A 20,761-nucleotide genomic window follows, 5' to 3' on the forward strand; every position below is an offset into this window, starting at 1 on the left:
CTCTATTTTCTTTTGATCTTTGTATTATTTTCTTTTGTTTTTTATTGTTTCTGTTGTGTCTCAGTTTATGAGGCACAGAAGAGTGGATGCACAGAAAGAAACAGTAACTCAACTGAAGCAATGGCTAGCGGGGGTGGGGGATGGAAGATGGAGGGAATTGCGGAGCAATCGATGAATGAGGGAGGGGGAGGGAGCATTAGAACTGATTGTGATGCTGTATATACAACTTTTTTCAAAAGTGATTTAACTATGGGAGTGTATGATATGTGAGTATATCAAGAAAATATTTTTAATGAAAGAAACTAAAAATAAAAAAATAATGTCAGCTCTCACCCAGCCTGTTTATCTAAGCCAGAGAAATACGGGGAAACCGCTGGCCGTAGTTCACGAGAACTGGGCCCAGAGTACCTTATCGTGGCTCTGGGCCCCCATCTCTTTTCTCCTCTTGCTCTTCGAGCTGGCGGGTATCTTAGGAGGCTCCTCTTCCTCTTCTACATCAGGCAAGGCCACTTCCTCGAAGCCATCAAACTGGGGCAGGAGATGGTGCCAGTCAGCACAGACTCTGCCCACACCACCCCACACGCTGCCTTCCCCCAGGGCCCATACCTCATACTCTTTCTCCTCAGTCCAATTGATCTCCTCAAAGTCGCCCATCCAGCTCGCTGCTGGGCGCAGGTGGTCGAAGAAGACGGAAAACTCATCCTGCAGGTGCGCGTGGCCCCTGAGGAGCTGCCACATTTGTGTTTTGAGCTGCAGAGAGTTGCGGAGGGGAAGATGACGCCCCCCCACCTCGCCAGGGGCCCACCCAGACCAGCCCGACGCACTTCCACGTTCTGGTCTCCTCACTAACTGGGAGACAGACAAAAACCTCTCTTTCATAGTTAAAAATTCTTCAACAGTTGCTTCTTGCTTACCTACCAAATCAAAAAACCAAACTCCCTGCCATCCAGTCAGCGCTGACCCAGAGCAGTCCGGCCGGGCAGGCAGAGCTGCCCCGAGAGTGTATGAGACTGGAACTCTTTACAGAGGAGCCTGGTGGCGGTGTGGCTGCTCATGGGCTGGGACCCGCATGATCGGCTGCTAGCGGCCACCAGCAACTCCGAGGGACAAAGCTGAATCTCTCTATTTCCATGTACAGTCAGTCTCAGAAGTCCACGAGGTTGCTATGGGTCAGCCCTGACGCAAGGGCAGCGAGTCTGGTTTTGGTTTGACTCTTGATGGGGATGGAATGGAAAGCCCGTCTTTCTCCCACAGAGTGCCTGGTGGTTTTGAACTACTGAGCATGCCGTTAGCAGCCCACTGTGTAACCACTACGCTACCAGGACTCCTTGCTTGCCTACAGGGAGGGGTATTAATAGTCATGGTGGGATTCTTCATGCACAAGTTCCACTTCTTCCATACTGGTCTCCAAGTAGGGAACCACCCAGCAGAAGGCAGCAGGCCCTCCAGAGCACTGAAGGCATCCGTCACTCAGCCTGGGACACTCGGCCAGGCCCCAGCCTCAGCTGGGAACTCCTCTCTACCCCTGCCGTAAGCTTTAGGGAAGCTTAAGAAGTTCTTCCTTCTTCACGTGGCCCAGGAAGTTCACAGGGCCCCAGGGATGAGAAGAGGTGGGATGGCATGCGGAGAAGACGGACAGGGAGGGTACCTCAGTGATCTCCTGGGGCAGGCAGTGTGTACAGCCTTGTAGGACCTTGATGATCTTCTGGTGGTGTGAGGGGTTCTCTGCGAAGCAAATCTCCAGCTGCCGGAGAAACTTGCGACTCTTCTCAAAAGCCTGCTGCTCCTCAAACTGCCAGAAGGAAAGGAGGAGCCAAACTGGAGCGTTCCAAGGAAAAGAATTCAGCACCAGGTGCTGGGGGCAGAGGTAACTGCAATCCAGCTGAGAACAGTTCATTGATCTTGGGCCACTGTGGGCTACCAACTCAAGATAACCCAAAACCACTGGGGTCAAGTCAATTCCAGCTCAGCAGGCCAGAGGGTCTCCCAGGCGGTAAGCTTCAAGGGAGGGGCAGATTGACACAGCTTTCTCCTGGGGGCGGCCCGTGAGTGCGAGTCCACACAGCACCGGGGCTCTTTCACCAGAAAACGACCCCGCAAGAACGGCCGTCTCTGGTTGCTGATGGTTGTGAAGTCAGACACGTACCCCCACAGAGCGCTCGCTGTCCAGTTCACACGTGGCTTCCACACACATGCTCACGTGAGCCTCATGTCATGCCATGAAGAGACAAGCATAGTGTGCTAACGATAACTTGTCGTGAGACTATCAGACTATCCCTCCTGTGCCTCTATGTATCTATCAGCTGTCACACGCAGCCCAGGACTAACAGGACATCCCTCATACTTAAGACTCTCCAACGTGGGGAACGTAGAGTACTACACGCTACCCTCTTGCTCACCCTGTAGACAACTCTCTCGTCTCCTCCCCTGCTTTGTTTTTCTATTAAAACCTCATCACTGTGCAGCACTGCATATGTGTTACTTCTTTAGCTGTTTATCATCTAACGTCCCCCATGAGAATGTAAGCTCCCTGAGGGCAAGGATCTTCAGAGCACTCTGAGGGTGACTGCTACCTTGTACAGGAAGTGCAGAGGTGCCCGTTAGCCCTCCTCGCCTTCATGTTTTCTCTGATTAGAACACCTTGCAATCCTGCGCTAATGTTTGTTACGACCGATACCAGATGATACATCGTTATTAACTAAGGTCACACTAGGGCTCAGTCAGCTGTGTTGTACAAAATGCTGAATGTCACAGGTTCCCTGGGACAACGTCATGTAGTTTCAGTGGACAGAGAGTTCAGTCTGTTTTAGGGGCGGAATTCCGCAAACTGAACATTTGGCTGACACTAGTAGACAGTCAACAGATACTTGGTGAATGAGGGTCTGCTTCACAGCAGTGAGAAGGGGGCACACGACTTGCTTAAGGTCTTCAGTAAGAACTGGAAGTCACCCCTTCTCCTCGCACTTGTACAGAAAGCCTAAGAAGGGGACTGGGGAGCTCACCCTGGGCAACCCTGTTGGAGGGTCTTATCAGCGGGAGCTACGGGAAGGCATCAGTCGGGAAGCTGTCAAGGCTCAACAATCTCATTCAACTCCACTCAACCCTAGTGTTGCTCTAACCAAGGAGGTCTGCTGCGCAGCTCTTGAGCATCTACTTACTAATCCACAGGCCAGAGCTTGCTCAGGCAACAGGAAAGCAGCAAAGTCCTTCAGGAGCTGAGGCCAATCTTGGAGCAGAGTGCGCAAGCTTTTGTAGAGATCCAGAGCAGTCTGCTTTTGGGCACTTGCCTCAAATTCATAGATAACCTGAAGAAAGTCCTCATACTTTCCAGGGAGATGCTGCAGTGCTTCCCGAACCTACACGGGGAGACAGACTCTGATCATCAGTGTTCTGTCTTAGGGTACCACCAGGAAGCTGAGGGAGAAGGCAGGGTACTGAGTGCTCTAAGAATCTCTCTACTCTGCTGAAAGGTCTTAAGCCCTGATTGTTAAGAGGGACACCCAACAATTAGCATGGCAGAAGCTCCTTTGCTGGTACAGGGCAACTGGAAAAACCCCACTTTCAAGAGACCACAGCACTGTGCACAAAACCAGGGAACGCGCTTCTCAAGGTCACAGCCCGAGTCTCTCCTTCCTTCCTTGACCTCCGTGTTGAAGCACTTTTCCAGGGTTGGGCATGGCAGTACTGGAGGAGGGAAGATGAAGCCGCAGTCACCAGTGCGAGCGGAGGTGTGGTAAAGGGAGGGATGAAGGCAGCAGCCAGTCACCAAGAGAATGAGAGTGAACCAGGGCCACTACCAGACCAGTGCTACCAAGGGCCCCCCAACGACGAGAAGTCCCCGCTTCCCACGGACTCTGGGCAGCAGAAGGGGGTGCAGAGTACTGACAATAAAGCTGCCTATGACTGAACTCGCATGTCCCCTTGAAGTTCTCTCACAAGAAAACTTTTGGGGATTCCAGGTGAGCCTAAAGAACAGACTTTGTCTTTAAACTACCTCCCTTGAACTAGTAGCAAGCCCATCTGTGGGGCCAGGCAGGGACAGGAAGCAGTATTTGCCTACCCTGGTCAGATATGCTTGGGCGAAAGCCAAGTCCTTCTGCTCCCTGAGCGGGTCCCGCTCGAGAATGTCCTCGGCGTACAGCAGCAGCAGCTTGGCGGTGTCCTTGCGGGCCCGGGCGCGGCTCCCCCGCGTGCTGCGAGCTCGGCCACTGCTCCGGCCCTTGCCAGCGGCTTTGCTGCTCCCTCCTCGGAGGACATGCAAAAAGGGGTGTCTCTCTGTGCGGCAACCTCTCCTCCTCCCCCTCCACAGTTACCCACCCCTGCCCTCCACTGTCTCCCAACAGCCTGGGATAGAACTTGCTGTAGAACCATGAAGTCGCTCTCTCAAGTCAGCTCTCATCAGGGGCTCTGAGATACCTGCATGCCCAGGGATGACAGTGAGGCCACGGAGGAGAAACAAGGTCCATTAGAGCCCACAGAGTGGGTATGGTCTCACGCTGGGCACTCAAGGGACCGTCTGCGTGAGGAACGAGCAGTGTTTTCTGACATAAACCTATCCTTTAGTGCCATGGATCGCAGAACTGAGAACCAGTATAAAAATTCTGATAAGCCTAGAAGCTAATAAGAATCAGAGGTAACGTTTCTGAGCAATGCTTCCTTGCAAAGACACCAAGTTACATGTGTGTATTGGGGAAAGGCAGTGACAGGGGAGACTGGTTTGAAAGCTGGTCACTCTGGACACTGCCTTGGAGCAAAGAGCCCCAGAGCTGCCCTTCAGGACATGCTTGCCACACCCACCTGGTGGGGTCCTGTTCATCTCCAATTCTGGAGCAGCCTGGGGTGAAGTCAAAGTAGAAGGGGGCTTCTCAACAGCGGCCCCAGTTGCTTCCTCAGCCATTTCATCCTCCTTCTGCAGGCTTTCTGTTCCCTCTGCTTCCTCCTCCTCCTCCTCCTCCTGCTCAGAATTCTCCTCCTGGGAGTTCTCTTCCTCAGACTCCCCTTCCTGACTCATGCGCCTTGCAGACGCAAGCCAAGTGAGTTTCTCCATGGTTTCCTGTAAAGTGTGAGTGCCAGCCCCACAGAGTGCAGATGGCATCAAAAGGCACAGAGGTAAACCAGTAACCAATGAGCTCGACACCCCCCCCCCTTATGGGTTCACTGAAGTAACAGAACCTTCGGAATGGTTTTCTTGGGCCCTAAAGAAAGTTCTCCTTTGCCCTGACACTTACTGATGGTCTGCTTTCTCAGGGATTTAAAGTGCGCTCAGGTGATTCTATTTAAAATGTAAATATCTTTACGTCAAGTAAAATGGGGGGAAACAAACCAACCCCCTTCAAACTCACTGCCAATCGAGTCGATCCCGACTCAGAGTGACCGTAGGGGGCAGGGTGGAAGTGCTCCTGTGGGTTCTGAGACTACCTCTTTACAGGCATAGACAGCCTCATCTTTCTGCCTCCAAACAGCGGACAGTTCCAAACCGCTGCCCTTGTGGTTCACAGCCCAATGCATATCTACTATGCCACCCAGGTTCCTCTCGAGTATAAACAGGAAGGAAAATTTTACCCTTTCCCAATCCCAAAACCTCAAATCCCAAACTATGTCCCATAATCCATTAAAAAGTAAAATGAATTACCTAGGGACTGTCTGTAAGACAGTACCCAGACATGACTCATCAATCGGCTGAACGCAGTACCACGTTCAAGGACATCCGCATGTGCTCACCTGGAGCTCAGGCACGGAGAGCACCGACTCCTCAGACGCGGATGACAGCTCATCCTCCTCATCTTGGGTGAGGTCATCAAAGTCCTCCTCTTCCTCTTCCTCGGGCCCGTCCTTCTCAGCGCCAGTTTCTGCTCCCGCTGGCGTGCCCACCGACTGCCCATCAGCACTCGAGGTGTCTTCAGGCTTCCCCACCCCAGGGTCCCCCGAAGAGGAAGCAGTATTTGGAGAGCCTTTGCTCACCTCGCCCGAGTTCCCTTCATCAGGAGGCTCCTGAGACGCTGCAGGGGCTTTGGTCAGCTGACACCTCTCTTCCTCCTTTTGTAAGACCTGTGGTTTCCTCACCTCTCCAGGGCCATTTAACCCCTCGCTTGGGGAGCTCGTAGTATCCAATTCCAGGGAAGGCTCTTCTTTGATTTCACCACAAACGTTCTGCTCAGAGGAGAGGCTAGAGATTTCCGCCCCAGGGTCTTCAGGTTCGACCTTGACAATTTCTTCTAAGTTGCCAAGAGGAGACTTACGAGATTCCTGGAAGCTCTGAGGCAGGGCTTCTAGGACTTGCCCTCCCCCCTCCGTTTTCACAATAGTCCAGCGATAGGTAAAGTTTTCGGACAGCTCTTCTTGGCACCCTCGATCTGCTGGTAGAGGCCCTGGACCGCGCTCCTCTTTGGGAAGGGCAGCAGCACACTGAGGAGCTATTTCCTGGGGTTCCAATTTGGGTTCAAGGCTTGGAAAGGTACCTTTGCCTTCCGTCAATGGACAAGCAATGTCCACATTGCTCCAGGCCTTATCTTCAGTGGTAGATGGTCCATGAAGATTCACAGTGTTACCAGAGACAATTAAGGGTGGGATGGAGGAGGCTACAATGGGTGGGTTCAATGGACAGGGAAAGGAAGTGGGGTTAACCAAGAGGGTAGCAATGGGAATGGGCTGAGAACTCGGGGCCACAGCTGCATTGACAGGCTGCATCATGTTACAGCCAGTGCTAAGGCTCACGACCTTCACGGTGGTGGCGGGAACGGTGAAGATGACAGGGGCAGGGTGGATGAAGGGGGCAGGCTTCAGACAGGGAGGGGCCTTGACCCCCTTTCTCTTTGGGAGTCTCCGTTTCACACACGACTTTCGAAACTTAGAAGGGGCAAGTGAAGGCAGCATTACTTTGGGCACAAGGGCAGAGGAGAGGGAGAAGCCGGTCCTGGCCTCAGGTAGTGCCAAGGCAGACTCAAAGCCAGGACCCCCTATGACTTCCAAAGGAGGGCGGCCTGACACGGTCTGAATCGGGTGAGGGACCTGACCCACCGCGTTGCTTGGAGGGGTTTCTGACTGAGTTGCTCTGGCTGGTGGAAGAGAGGGGCTGGGTCGGATAAGAAGAGGCTTCAGGCCTGATGACCGCTTCTGCCTCCAAGCCTTCCTGGAAAACCGCTTGGCAACGGGCTTCAGTTTCAGGACGACGTCCTTAGGCAACAGCAGTGGGTAGCGAGTGCCACTCCCCACTCGGGGGCTGCCCTTGTCGAGGCCTGGGTCTGCGCTGGTCTCAGGAGCTCCGGTCACATCTCCGCCCGCTCTAGTGCCTTCAGTTAAGTTCTGCAGTTCCTTCTGGATGGATGGCAAACTGGCCTGTTGGGAACGAGAACACTCTGGTCCATCAGATTTCTAGACTTCAGGGCCCTTCCCAAGACAGTCTCGGACATTTAAGATGGATTTTTTTTTTGCACAATACAAACTTTCTGCTAGGACGACATTCAAATTAAATACTCTAGCTCAGCGGTTCTCAACCTCTGGGTCGCAACCCCTTTGGAGGGTCGAACGACCCTTTCACAGGGGTCGCCCGATCCATAACAGTAGCAAAAGTAGTTATGAAGTAGCAATGAAAATAATTTTATGTTTGGGGTGGAGGGGTCACCACCACATGAAGCACTGTCTGAAAGGGTTGCAGCATGAGACCGCTGCTCTTATTTGATCTACTCTCCTTTCTCCAGAAAAGAAATTACTCAGTATCCCATAGCGATTAAAAACTTAAAAAAACCAACCAAACCAAAAAACACACATTTATACTATAGCCATAATCCAGGATAAAGTACAGGTATCTGCTTTTCAGTCCCTCTGGATTGTTCCAGGGGAACTTAGGGGTGGGAGTCTTACCCACTTTGGGAAACACTACTCTAGATATTCTTCATGAATCTGCTTTAGGAAACTATCATTTTACCCAATACTTTTCTCCAGCTGGAAAGAGGGTACGGAAACAACGACAACAACTTAAATCTTAGTTCTACAACTAAAAATACCAAAGGCCCTTAAAGTTTCTATCAGGGTTTTCAGTAACCTGATTCCTACAGACACTGGGGATGGGTGTGTGTGTGTGTGTCAAAGGTCATACCTTTAACCAGAATGGAAGTCGATGTTCTTCCCTCTCTACTGGGGGCTTCCACTGATGTGGCCGGATTTCTTCACAGCACTTTGCCAAGACGGGCAGCTGTTTGGTCTTCTTGTACAACTTAACGTGAAAAAATAATGCGTAAGTTACATTCCTTCTAAACAAATTGGCCTCTGGCAAGGCAGGGAAGAGGAAGGCAGTGGCCTGAGATTCTTTGACACAGATGTATATGAACACACACACATATATACAAATATCGTATCTGTTGTTGAACACTTTTGCATTTCAAATTAACTAATTTCTAGGCAACAGAGAGTTTTCATTTACTCCCTATGCTGTATTTCTAGTCTGGCCCCCAGGAAAGAAGAACTTTTAAGTCCCCGAGAAGAGGAAGCAGTTCATCAGAGTAAGCTTGGGCTGTCGTCCGAGTGCCTTACCCTTCGTTCTGGGCACTGGGGGCAGTGGCCAGGTGAAGGTCAGGAGAAGGAAAGATAAAAAGAACAGAGTCTGAGACGGGTAGGTTTCCTTAAATAACCTAAGAGGGGACTGAACTTAAGATGCTGACAGAAAGCACTCATTCATCTGTCAGGCACTCTGCTACAAGCTGAGCATACAGATAAGCAATCCCTGCTCTTAAGGCATTTCAATGTGAAAGGGAGAAATAGTCATTGAGACCAATAGTGGCACTCCCCATTAAAAACCACAAGCAAAGATGTATACAAATGTGTACAAAATGGCACACAATCCAAATGTGGACAACAACATTTTTCTAGGGGTGCAACTATAAATTAATCTTAATGGAACAGAGTTTGATATAAGGCAACATGCACTTCACATGCTGAATCATGTGTTTGAGAAACCACAAGCATATTGCTTTAGTTAGCACTAAATGAATGTTAAGAGACAAAGTAGTCTAACTTTATCCTGAAGGATATGATAAAGGCGCCTTTGGCAATAAATCAAAGAACCGAATATATGATTTTGGAGTCAGCAGTTAGGAAATGACTGCATTAATCCAGTTTTGGATGAAGGCCGGAAGTCAGGCAACTGACGAGAAAGAAAGAACATAAAAGACTCGGTGATCATCAGCAGATGGTGGAGTGGAGTCGGTGGCAGGGAGAGTCTGTGCAGGCAGTATGTGGACTGCTTAGATAATGCTGCACACTGAGGTTACTACGCTGGGAGGGAGGAGTTTGCTGTTTGGGATAGTGACTGTGGCAACTGCGCTGACAATGTTCTGTTTTACTTCTCTACTTGATCTCTCTGGGTTCGAATATCCATTGTGCTGGCTACACACTCACAGGGGAATCCTCCCAGTGTCTTCCTCACCTTCTTACCAGAGCCGGCGGGGAAAGGTGGGATTTAGAGACGTCAACTAGCAGCACCACATGAAATAACCCACTGTCCTTGCAGGTCGTCCCTGGGCTCGTCTACTCATGTCTTTTTCAGACTGAAGGATTAAATTCACCCTCTTTCAGGCTTTACCTGTGGGTAAGATTAGCCCCAAAGGACAGCTGGTCTAAACTGTGAGGTGGGGTTGTGTGTGTGTGTATACACAAACACCCATAAGAGTTGGTAAGCCAGCCACTTGATGCCTTTATCTTCTCCCATTTTAAATATTCAGATTCTAAACTGCCTGTCCCTAACAACCCAGTGCTGAGGCTCGATGTGATGGGTCTTCATTTCTGGCCGGCCCTTGGCCATCTGCATGCGTAAGCAAAGTTCAGTCTACCGTAGGTCAAACATCAAAACTGCAGCAGTGTGCACCAGCTCAGAGTCAAGAACCGCTCTCTTGTTTGTTCAGGAGCTGGTCATCTCAGCCCTAGCCATCCATCCTCAGTCAATTGGGACCAGCTGCAAGCTTTGGACACGAACACATACACCCACCCCTCCAACTACCCACTAACCACCCCCCCTCGACATACAACCCCACAATTCAGACCAGCTGGCCTCTGGGGCTAATCTTTACCCACAGGCTCAATAGTCACGCTTTTAAAACTTTAGCCCCCGTGGATCACATCAAAAGGCATCAATGAACAAGTCCAGATCAGCCCGTCCTCACTGCTGCATTTTCTCCCTCTTCCATTCAGTAAGTAGAGCCAGGCGGTTCCCATAATGAGCACTCCAAACTCATGGCTGCCTTTCTTCTAGGCCTGGAACATGGCTTGTTCTGGTGGGCACAGACTTTCCTGCTTTTATGTCCAATGGGAAACTGCTGGCTCAAGAATTTTCTACAGCCAAGCTGTCTATTTCCCTGCAGGCCTTCCCTTCAAATGTAAAACTTCCATTCTCTCAGCATTCCTGGGTGGGGTTCAGGTTTTCTTTTTGAGCCCCTTACTCTACCTTAGCTTCAAATACGAAGCCTTTTCAGACAACTCTTTTAAAATTTTGGGGGGGCATATAATTCATGTATGATACAGTTCAATAGTTCGATCACATCAAGAGGAGCTGTATCATCATCACCACAATCAGTTGCACAACATTTTCTTCAATCTTGTACTCATCATCATTAGCGCCCCCAACCCCCCCAAGGAACCATTTAATCCAGCTAGTGTCTTTGTAGATTTACTTATTCTGGCTTTCACATACAGAAAACATAACAATAAAAAACTAGTAAGAACAACAAAGTAAAACAGATAAAAACCACAACCGAAAAGAAAGCAAAAAATAATAAAAACTAGAACAAATTTTAAGGGATCATAAGAAAAATCAAATGACAGGGTGCTGAATTTTAACCTAACTGCATCTATAACAATCCACTTTCCATTGCCTTCTGCATGTTAGCAAAGCTATTCACATCCCTGGTTCATGGTTAGAGGGGTTTTACCAGGGACTTAACCTATGTGTATTTCACCTTTAAATAAAAAATCGAAACAGCTTTAAAGTGGGTCTAAATGGAGATCAAATGATACTGCATTATGACCTAACTACGTCTGCCATAATCCACTTTACCATGCTCTCTGGTAACCGGCTGTTCCTACCCCTCAACTACGATCAGAGAGTCATCGGAAGCTGAATCCATGTGTTGAGCCTGCAAATGGACTTTGGGTTTCCACTGTAATCCATACTTTCTGCAAACCAGGTGTCCACAATTTAAGCTCTGATGCCATTCCCTCCTTTAACCAAAAACCAAACTCACAGACAAGCCCTGTGGGTTTCCGAGACTGTAACTGTTTATGGAAGTGGAAAGGCCAGTCTTTCTCCAGTGGAGCTGCCGATGATTTTGAACATGTTGGTCTGGGATCCATATGGCCGGCAGCTCAAATTCACCAGCAGCTCCACAGAAGAACGACAAGGCTTTCTACTCCTGTGGACAACTGGATCAGCATCAACTCCATGAAAATAAGTTTCCTTCTTTAGATTTGGATTAGATTACTCATCATCCTTGGATCACACAGGCTGGCATACTTCTTCCATGTAGACTTAGTTAAGGGCTCACTTAGATGGCTGCTTGTTTGAAAACAAGTTTAGACTCCAGACATTATTTTTTTGTGATATTCAGGCACCATCTGGTTTCTTCACTACACTTTGCTATAGCACCCTTATCTTCAGTGATCTCTTTAGGAGGTCGAGCATAAAGCAGGGCCCTGTCATAAGAACTAATTTTTCTTTGATTGGGGCTAGAATTAAAGTGCAAGCTCAAAATTCATTCATGCATCTATGATTTATATGTCTCAGGTTGCATGAGCGGAAAGACAAAAGCTACAGAATTTTGGAAGCTTAAAAGCAGGTAACTGTGACTATAGAAAACTGAATTCCAAGTGGCGAAAGTTCAGGGCTAACTAATTTTGTATCACAGGACTTGCAAAGTCCTAAGACGCGAGAAGATTCTGTAAGCAGAGGTAAAGCTGCAATTCAAACCAGGTGAACAAGCAGAATTGTAAAGCAGTGAAAACCTGTTGCCTGGGCATTTAGACTCGGGCATCCCCTCCGCCCCTCCATCACTTTGTTTAACCGGGAGAAGCTGAGCGCTTGTCTGCTAGAAAGAGCGGTCTCTGGATTAAGGCTGACAGCAGAATGGCGATGCCGAGGAAACAACAAATTTTAAAAAACAGCTTTCTCTCTCCTCTACCACATGCTCTGCACCAGTTGCTATTACAAATGTTCAACAAACAAGCAAAAAATAAAAAATTTTGACGGAAGCAATAAAGAGCTTAACTCAACAGGCGAGTCAGAAGAAAAAGCTGAGGTGATATCCCAGAAAACACAACAAAAAGCACGTGCCAGGGAAAAACCAGAAGCCCATTTTTAGAAGTCAAACATCTGACTAGCAGACATCACATAAAGAGAGAACAAATGAAAGCGTCCCCAAACTGGAACAGAGGAATGCACACACTAAAAAGTTTATCAAATGTCTAGAACACTGGATGAAACCAGACCTTAATGTAGGTCTCATACTATGAAAATTCAAAGCACTGACAACAAACTTCTGAGACAATTTATTTCTAATTTTGAATTCTAGATCCAGTAAAAGGTAAGAATGCAACAGAATTAAGATTTTTCTTTTACTTATTTATTTCAGAATGTAAGTATTTATTTAAAAATAAATTCAGTTGCAAAAACAGTATAGAGAGGTCCCTTCCTCCAGTTTCCACTAATAGTAACTTCTTTCTTCCCAATGGTAAGTGCTTATGTAACTATAGAAAACTAAAACAAACAAACAAACAAAAAACCCCCAGGAAATTGACAGTGGTTCAATCTACTGACCAGGAAGGGAGGCAAATGATGGTTAAATGAGAAAAAAAGAAGAAGAAGAAGAAGAAGCGGTCTGCCTCTCCAGTATGCTTCTTCAGAATGCTGTGCTTCACTACAGCGAAGGAGGTGAACCAACCAAAGAAACGTAGGGTCCAGGGGAGCCCTGGCTTGGCGTCAGTAGTCTCTGACAGCGGTCAGCTCAATGTCTGGCATCTTGGGAAACCTCAACCAATTTTCAGCGCTTTCCACTCTTACCTCAAATTGCACTCCGTTTTTCCCCAGTTCCCTAGGACGCCGCTCCCCTGACTAGTTCCTGGAACCTCAGTTCTGATCTGGCATTGCGTCCACACACCATTATTGTTTCCCCATCTTTTTCTTTTGTTCTGACATTGTGGTCTTTCGTGGGCCTCAGAATCCCTGCTGGGAGAGCAAAGGCATGAAAGACCAGGAGCCAGACTTGTCGCGGGCGATGAGTAGGAGCCTGAGCTGCTCTGCGCAGCTCTACCAGCTTCTCAATGCCACTGATAGAAACGTGGCCTCGATTAAGCAGTGGCTAAATCCCCTTGGGAACGCCACCACAGCAGGGGACCTGCCTGGGAGGTGGACTTCTCTTTACTTCTATCCTCGATCTGGCGTCCAAGCTCAACAACCCTGGTCTCTCAGAGCTCTTCTCATCGCCCCAGAGAGACAGAGCTTGACTAAGGCCCACAAACCACCCTCTGTCGGATGAAGCTACTGTTCTCTGACCTCAGCTTAGATCCAGGCTGAGGCAGCAATGTCTGTGGGAGACGTCAGAGATTCTGTGGAGGAATGGAAGCTGCAGCAGGACCACTAGAGCCAGGACCAGGAGTTGCTGCTGAAACAGATGACTGAGGGGCAGCATGTTCAGGCCTGAAGCTGGAAGCTAAGTTCAATAAAACTGAAAATAACAAATGATGGAGAGGCTGTGGAGAGACTGGAACCTTCAGAGAAGGTTCGTGGCACTGGAAGGATGTACAAGCACAGTGGAAAGTGATATGGCTTCACCTCAGACAACTGGGAAGAGAAAAATCCCTCTGCTGGGTAAATATCCATAAGAAGTAACAGTTTCTCCCCCCACTATCATGATCCGAATTCTACCTTGCAGGTCTGGCTAGACCAGAGGATGTACACTGGTACAAACAGGAACTGGAAACACAGGGAATCCAGGGCGGATGATCCCTTCAGGACTAGTGGTGTGAGTAGCGATACTGGGAGGGTAGAGGGAGAGTGGGTTGGAAAGAGGGAACCCATGACAAGGATCTACATGTGACCTCCTCCTTGGGGGACGGACAACAGAAAAGTGGGTGAAGGGAGAGGTCAGACAGGGCATGATATGACAAAATAATAATTTATAAATTATCAAGGGTTCATGAGGGAGAGGGGAGCAGGGAGGGAGGGGAAAAAAAGAGGACATGATGCCAGGGGCTTAAGTGGAGAGCAAATGTTTTGAGAATGATGAGGGCAATGAATGTACAAATGTGCTTGCAGAGTAGATGTATGTATGGATTGTGATAAGAGTTGTATGACCCCCTAATAAAACGATTAGAAAAAAAAAAAGAAGTAACAGTCATAGCATGAGCAGACATATGCACACGCATGTTCAATGCAGCACTGTCCACAATAGCAAGAAGACAGACACCACCTCAGTGCCCATCAGTAGACAGACAGGTGAGGAGACTCGGGATATACACACAGTGGAGTACTCTGCATTGCTTAAAAGAAGATGAAACGCGGATGGTTCTGATATGGAATGTAACCCCACTCAATTTACAATACAAAGCTGAAACAACAACAACAATAAGAATCTGTAGGGCCGAGGAGAAACAAAGGCACCCACTACCAGAACGAGGGAAACTGAACTGCTCAGATGACTGGACGCCAAGGAGAGATTTGCTTTACTATACTGAAAGAAGCATTACAAACCTGAGGTAAACTTAGTGTGGGACTAATGTAATTACCTAATAAAAACAGCTGCTAGTCCTAGCAATTATTAACTCCAAGAGAAACAAACTAGCCAATAAAAAAAAAAGGAACAAATTAGCCTGGCTCAGCTGAGAGCGGCTACATAGTTCTTGTAATGCTTATAATGTGAACGCTAAACCAAATATGTGATGTGATTACAGTAGCAAGATTAGAGTATGAAAAATGTACATACCAGAACTAAGCCCTCACTTCCCATGGTTTAAGGTTAATATATAAAGACATACATCTAAAACATCAAGAACAAAATATTTTGGAAATGGTGGTAATTAATATATGTACAAATGTACTTGATACAATTGATGTGTGGATTGTTAAAAGAACTGTAAGAGCCTCCAATAAAATGATATATTAAAATTTTTTTAAAAATCGAGAACTAGTCATTAGAACATGTTATTTAGATATAAGAGTAAACAGATGTTCCTCCCCACAAAAATCCCAGTTAGCAGAAAAAAGGGAGAAAAATAATTTTCATCACAAGCCTCATATGGGTAACTCTTTAAACGATATACGGATTATAGAAATGCAATTTACATATCTAAAATTTAAACACAAGAGTTAAGAACATAAGACATTTCTATTTACATACACGGCAAATATAGTCATGAGTATAGTCGAGGGGGAAATGCATGACGGAGACTACAAATGAGTGTCCTTCGCTCTTTGACAGCAGATAACAAATGCATGGCTGAGGATAACATGGATTCAAGAAAAGCTGTATTTTATTTATGTTGCGGAAGCCTTGAGCAGTTTTATATGTACAAGAAATAGGAAAGGAGGAGGAGACTCCAGAGGAGAGTACTGAATCACAGTCCCTGAAGAGGCAAGCATACCTTGAGGAGAATGAGCCTGGATAAAAGGAGGTCCCCTGGAGATTAACAACACCTGAGCGAGGTGCCCTGGGAGAGCATGGGGTAAGCACTCACCTTCACGATGTTGTCAGGAGCTCTGCTCAACATCAGGTTCTTGATTCTCACTGTCAGCTGATGGACAGTCTTGCAGGTTAGAAGGTACTTGCTGATCAGAAGTTTAGGAAACTCGGTATATTCAAAATGCTTCAATCCTAAAGCTAACAAACTGAGAGAAAGGCAATGACATACGCTGTAAATCCCACTTCACAGTTTTTCCTAAAAAAAAAAAAAAAAAGCGTTCCCAGACTAGCTCTCTCCATTTTCAGAACCTTTTCTACACCTAGCTCTTGCCAGCTACTCAACAGAAAATGCTGTAGATGGTTACTGAGCACTTACTATCTGCACGTGGGTACTGTGTGGGTCACAGGTGCAAATACATTTCAATCATGAGTTCACAATCAAGTGGGGAAAGGAAAATCTCTAGACATCAAATCCTGATTTGTAAGACATTGACAAAATAATAATAATTTATAAATTATCAAGGGTTCATGGGGGAGTGGGGGCTGGGAGGGAGGGGAAAAATGAGGAGCTGATACCAAAGGCTCAAATAGAAAGCAAATGTTTTGAGAACGATGGCAACAAATGTACAAATCTGCTCGACACATGGATGTATGTATGGATTGTGATAAGAGTTGTATGAGCCTCCAATGATTTTTTTTAAAAAGGTGTAGGGTGGAGTCTAGTCTGTCAATCAGGATATAGCCAATGAGGCCTCTGTGTGAGGATGGCCTTTTCCTGAGGATTCTGGGAACTCCAGTATTTCCTTCTTGGAGGTGGCAGACTCTCTCTCTGCTCATTCCCCGTGAGACATCCTAGCTGACAAGACACATGGAACTACGCTAGAGTCCTGGGAACTGGAGGAGCCACATGGAGACCCCTGCCAGTGCTGAGATGCTTCTACCGCCACTGGATCCACAAGACTGCACCTATTGGTCTGTGCTCTTCCTGCATTCGGCATCATTGCATGTGTTTCTTGAGTCTGCAGAGGACTTTATAGATTGGTATCACACAAATGGGCTAATATTGGACTTATGGACTTGATTTGGAATGGGCTGGGATGTTTTCTCAATATTCAACTGCTCTTGTATATAAAACTCTTTCTTATGCACATGAGTGTCTATGAATTTGTTTCTCTATCGACCCAGACTAACAAAGCACTGCTAGAACTCACACACACAGTAGAACTCTGTCCATCTATCTCAGGGGTCCTCAAACTTTTTAAACAGGGGGCCAGTTCACTATCCCTCAGACCCATTGGAGGGCCGGAGTATAGTTTAAAAAACAAACAAACTATGAACAAATTCCTATGCACACTGCACATATCTTATTTTGTAGTAAAAAAACAATGGGACAAAAACACCCAGCAGGCCACATGTGGCCCTTGAGCCGTAGTTTAAGGACCCCTGAACTACTCACTTTCCTTTTTGTCTGTTGTGTATATCACTAATTATACACCCATCTCTCTTAAACTCCAAAAACCCTCTTGTCTCTTCATTGGGGTTGTTGGCTCTATTGCACCGTCATCAACACCTACTTGTCCTCAGCCTTGGTAAAGAAGCTCTTATCCTCCGGGGCCTTCGCTTGCAGAGAACATAATGGAAGCAACTCTGGATACATGAAAACCTTGCTTGTCGCCAGGATCCAAGCTACTTGCTTTGGCAAACAGGGAAATTCATAGCCTGTAACAAACAAAACAAGCTGTGATTAATGGAAATCTAGAAAAAAGGCTTCAGAACAAGTTCTGCAAGGTTCCTTCCTATTGCTCCTTCTTTAATAAACTCTTTCTCAACCTGCATATCCCAGCTGGGAGTTTCGCTCAATGGCAATAAAAGTTGATTCTCTTATTCTTTCCTATGCGGAACCTATTAATACTTGGCACAGAGTATAAACTGAAAAATGTTTACTTTATTTTCCCTTTAAATTTTTAAAGAAAAAGTAACCAACAATGCTTTCTTCTATGTTTACATTCTTTTTTCTTTTTAAAAATTTTTTTTCCAGGTTTAGATTCTAATTTCTTTAATCCCCTTCATATATCTGGTACTCCACATTTTATTCTTATCTAACTCTCTATACATTCTTCTGGATTCCTCCTGAGGTTGGGAACAAAGGGCCATCAAAGGACTAAAACAATTCATTCTCGCTCATGTTGTCTTTCTGCATAAGTCATTTCCAGGCACCTCGGTTTTTCTTTCTAGGGACAAGTACTACTACTGCCTCCACCCTGTCCTTCCCTAAGTGTTTTATTAATAACTTCAGAACACTAAATTTCTAAGTTATCACTATGGTTCAGTGTTAAAGGAATTTTTCATCACCAAAATGCAGCTATGAAAGTAGTAAGTAAAAACCAAACCACACCCACTGCCATCTCAAAGATCCAGATGCACAGAAACACTACAGAAAGGTTTCATAGATGCAGACCGCCACCTCTCTACCTGGGCAATGCTGCAGGGTTTGAACTGCTGATCCTTCAGTGACCAACTGAGCTCTACAACCACTGTCAGTAACTTAAAATTAATCCAATGATAAATTCAAATAAATGGCCAATACAGAGACAGAACTACAGATAAGCACAATCCAAAACTAATTTTGTGAACCAGGAAACAAAAGCAAATACCTGGTTTTATGGGAGCAGCAAAGAAAATACCCCCCCCACACACACATACACACACTGCAAATTCAACCAATGCACAGTAGAAACCATACCTCAAAGTCTTTGAAACATTGAACCTGACAAAAGTAAAACATCCCTAATGTGTGCCTAATTCCCAAATACATGCTTCATTCAAAATAGAGATTTCACCCACCCTACAATCATGGGAAATAGTATGAGTATAAACCTAAACATAAGCTACTTGAGCACACAAGCAAGAGCCAATGGTGCTGAGGAGCAAGTTCAAGATGCACTGAATACATCAGCCAAAACCAAGGTTCCAGGAATTGAACACAATGGACATACTTGGAACATACTGTCAGGAGGGCCCGTCCCTGGAGAAAGACATCCTGTTGGATGAAGTAGAAGGGCAGCAAAAAGAGGGAGGCCTGCAGTGAGAAGGACTGACGCAGTGGTTGTCAGGAATGGCCTGTGGCACAGGAACAATCTTGAGGGGATGCAAGCCCACGCAGCGTTTCGGTACGTTGTGCACAGGGTCATGATGGGTCTGAACGGACTCGATGGCCCCTACCAACATCGATCTAAGCATCTCTTTGTGTTGAGTCCCACATGTCTATCCCCACGTCCCTGTCCTGTCCTTACCTTCATCCCCTAAGTCCAAATATTGCATGTAGTTCTAGAATTTGAACGAGTCAAACAGGAAGATATTAAAGGTAATTAAAGGAAGATAATAAAGGTAAAGAAGAAACTGCAAATTTCCTAGCTCCTCCATCACTAGGAAATTGTTTCTAAGATTCTATAAAAACTTGGAGGTGACACATCTGTCCCGTACCAGGCTTCTTGACAGGTTTCCGAGGGCTCCAGTCAATGCTGACGTGAGTGCTGAAGTCTTCGATGAGCTGCACAGCTCCCATCAGGTTACAGGGCTGGAACAAGGTCTGAAACTTGGTGTTAAACTGATGGTGAAGGGCAATGGAGCTTTGAGCAAAAGTCCCCAGCTCTTTCTAGGGAAAAGAGGACACAAGGGACACAATGGATCTTAGTAGCCCTTGGCTTCTGGGTGAGAAACTGTTCTTCCTACTATTTAATAAAAACAGATAACGATCATCATATTCAGCCATCAGATATTATGGGATTATATTTGTGATATACTCACACACTCACACACACACCAATTAAACAATTCTTACATATACAATTCAGTGATAATGATTGCATTCTTTCCTTTGCCAAAATGTTCTGGTCCTACAGACCCATTGCTCCCCAAGAGTCCTCGCTAACCCTTGTCAGTTTGATTCCATACAGAGAGAACGTAAATGAGTCCAAAGCTCAAGACAGACATTCTTGACTATTGCTTGATTTTAAGATAACTTCAAGAGATATTTTTCATTCCAAATATGAAAAATTTCAGAGCAGTAGTTTTGGGAGTTCATTCAACCTTTTTGGCTCCAGAAAAACCTAAATTCCATGTGAACTCAAAATTGTTTTGTATTTTCCCTCTTCCCAACTAGGGCTCCTCGCTTATTCATGTTGTTTTATTATTAGAATGAGTGTTCCCCCGTCTTTTGGATGTATGCTTTAGCTCCTCAGCTAGAAACAAGATTCTCAAGAATCAGGGCTGTTGTGACTTAGGGATTAGTTGGACATCTAGTAAACCCGTGCTTCTGTGAACACAAAAGGAAGTGTGGACACACTGTTGACCACCAAGTAACCTTTTTTAGGTTGTTTAACTTTGAAAGATACTTTTAATGGCTTGTAAAAAGACAAATGAAAATGAGAACTTGTTCAGGAAATTAATGTTCAAAAACATCTTAAATGAAATATATCCAATTTAATCTTATCCTACGAGAATCTCTAAGATAGGCAATGCTAAGCTAAGAAAATTAAGCTCATCATTTGAGAATCCCTAGAATCTTTAAAAGTTAGGGTCAATTTTAATAGAATTTGAAATTTCATAGTTAAAAATGCTTACTCTAAAATACTACAAAATATCATGAGAAAAATAAATTCTTTATCAAAAAAACACGAGAACTGAGTCTACTGAATAAATCGCAAATTTAAAATCAATATAAAAGAACAGCATCACCAAAACATTTAGAAATCAGGCAGAAGAAATAAGAAAAAGTGAGAGGGGCAGTCCGAACAAAGCTGATTACATTGTATTTTCATGAAAACGGCTTCTGTCAGTGAAGCAAACACAGAAAGCAATAACAGAAAGTAGACACAGCTACGAAAATCATCCAGGAGGGAAAAACAAATGCACAGGATAACAAATAACTGTGAAAAACTACTTGCCAAGAGAAGTTCATACGCAAGTCTTTAGAGTTAGGGATATTTAGAGCCTTACAAGAAATACTCGTGTAGTACTGGCTTCCGAACTAAGATTGGGGTTGGAGCTGGCAAGAAGGTGGATTTGCGTCAAGAGCTGAACATGCTGGAGAGGGGGAGAAA

At 46.0% G+C, this 20,761-nt stretch overlaps 1 protein-coding gene across 4 annotated transcripts in view; it reads right to left on the bottom strand.

The window, feature by feature from the left end:
• Window positions 1-20,761, bottom strand: part of GON4L (gon-4 like) — an 89,608-nt gene that overhangs the window by 3,963 nt on the left and 64,884 nt on the right. For 3 of the 4 annotated variants that reach the window (XM_045298331.1, XM_045298329.1, XM_045298328.1), the window contains 12 exons: window positions 20,658-20,744; window positions 19,143-19,314; window positions 17,234-17,378; window positions 15,715-15,865; window positions 8,096-8,212; window positions 5,722-7,335; window positions 4,798-5,053; window positions 4,061-4,245; window positions 3,159-3,356; window positions 1,649-1,792; window positions 607-750; window positions 409-528 (listed from right to left, as the gene is read on the bottom strand). In XM_045298331.1, the coding sequence (XP_045154266.1) occupies window positions 409-528; window positions 607-750; window positions 1,649-1,792; window positions 3,159-3,356; window positions 4,061-4,245; window positions 4,798-5,053; window positions 5,722-7,335; window positions 8,096-8,212; window positions 15,715-15,865; window positions 17,234-17,378; window positions 19,143-19,314; window positions 20,658-20,744 (3,333 nt within the window). The remainder of the gene's footprint in view (window positions 1-408; window positions 529-606; window positions 751-1,648; window positions 1,793-3,158; window positions 3,357-4,060; window positions 4,246-4,797; window positions 5,054-5,721; window positions 7,336-8,095; window positions 8,213-15,714; window positions 15,866-17,233; window positions 17,379-19,142; window positions 19,315-20,657; window positions 20,745-20,761) is intronic. The other variant, XM_045298330.1, reaches the window with a different exon arrangement.

Source organism: Echinops telfairi, unplaced genomic scaffold, assembly GCF_000313985.2.
Source record: "Echinops telfairi isolate 266 unplaced genomic scaffold, ASM31398v2 ScPeMD7_7425;HRSCAF=8463, whole genome shotgun sequence".
In the NCBI taxonomy this organism is placed as follows: domain Eukaryota; kingdom Metazoa; phylum Chordata; class Mammalia; order Afrosoricida; family Tenrecidae; genus Echinops; species Echinops telfairi.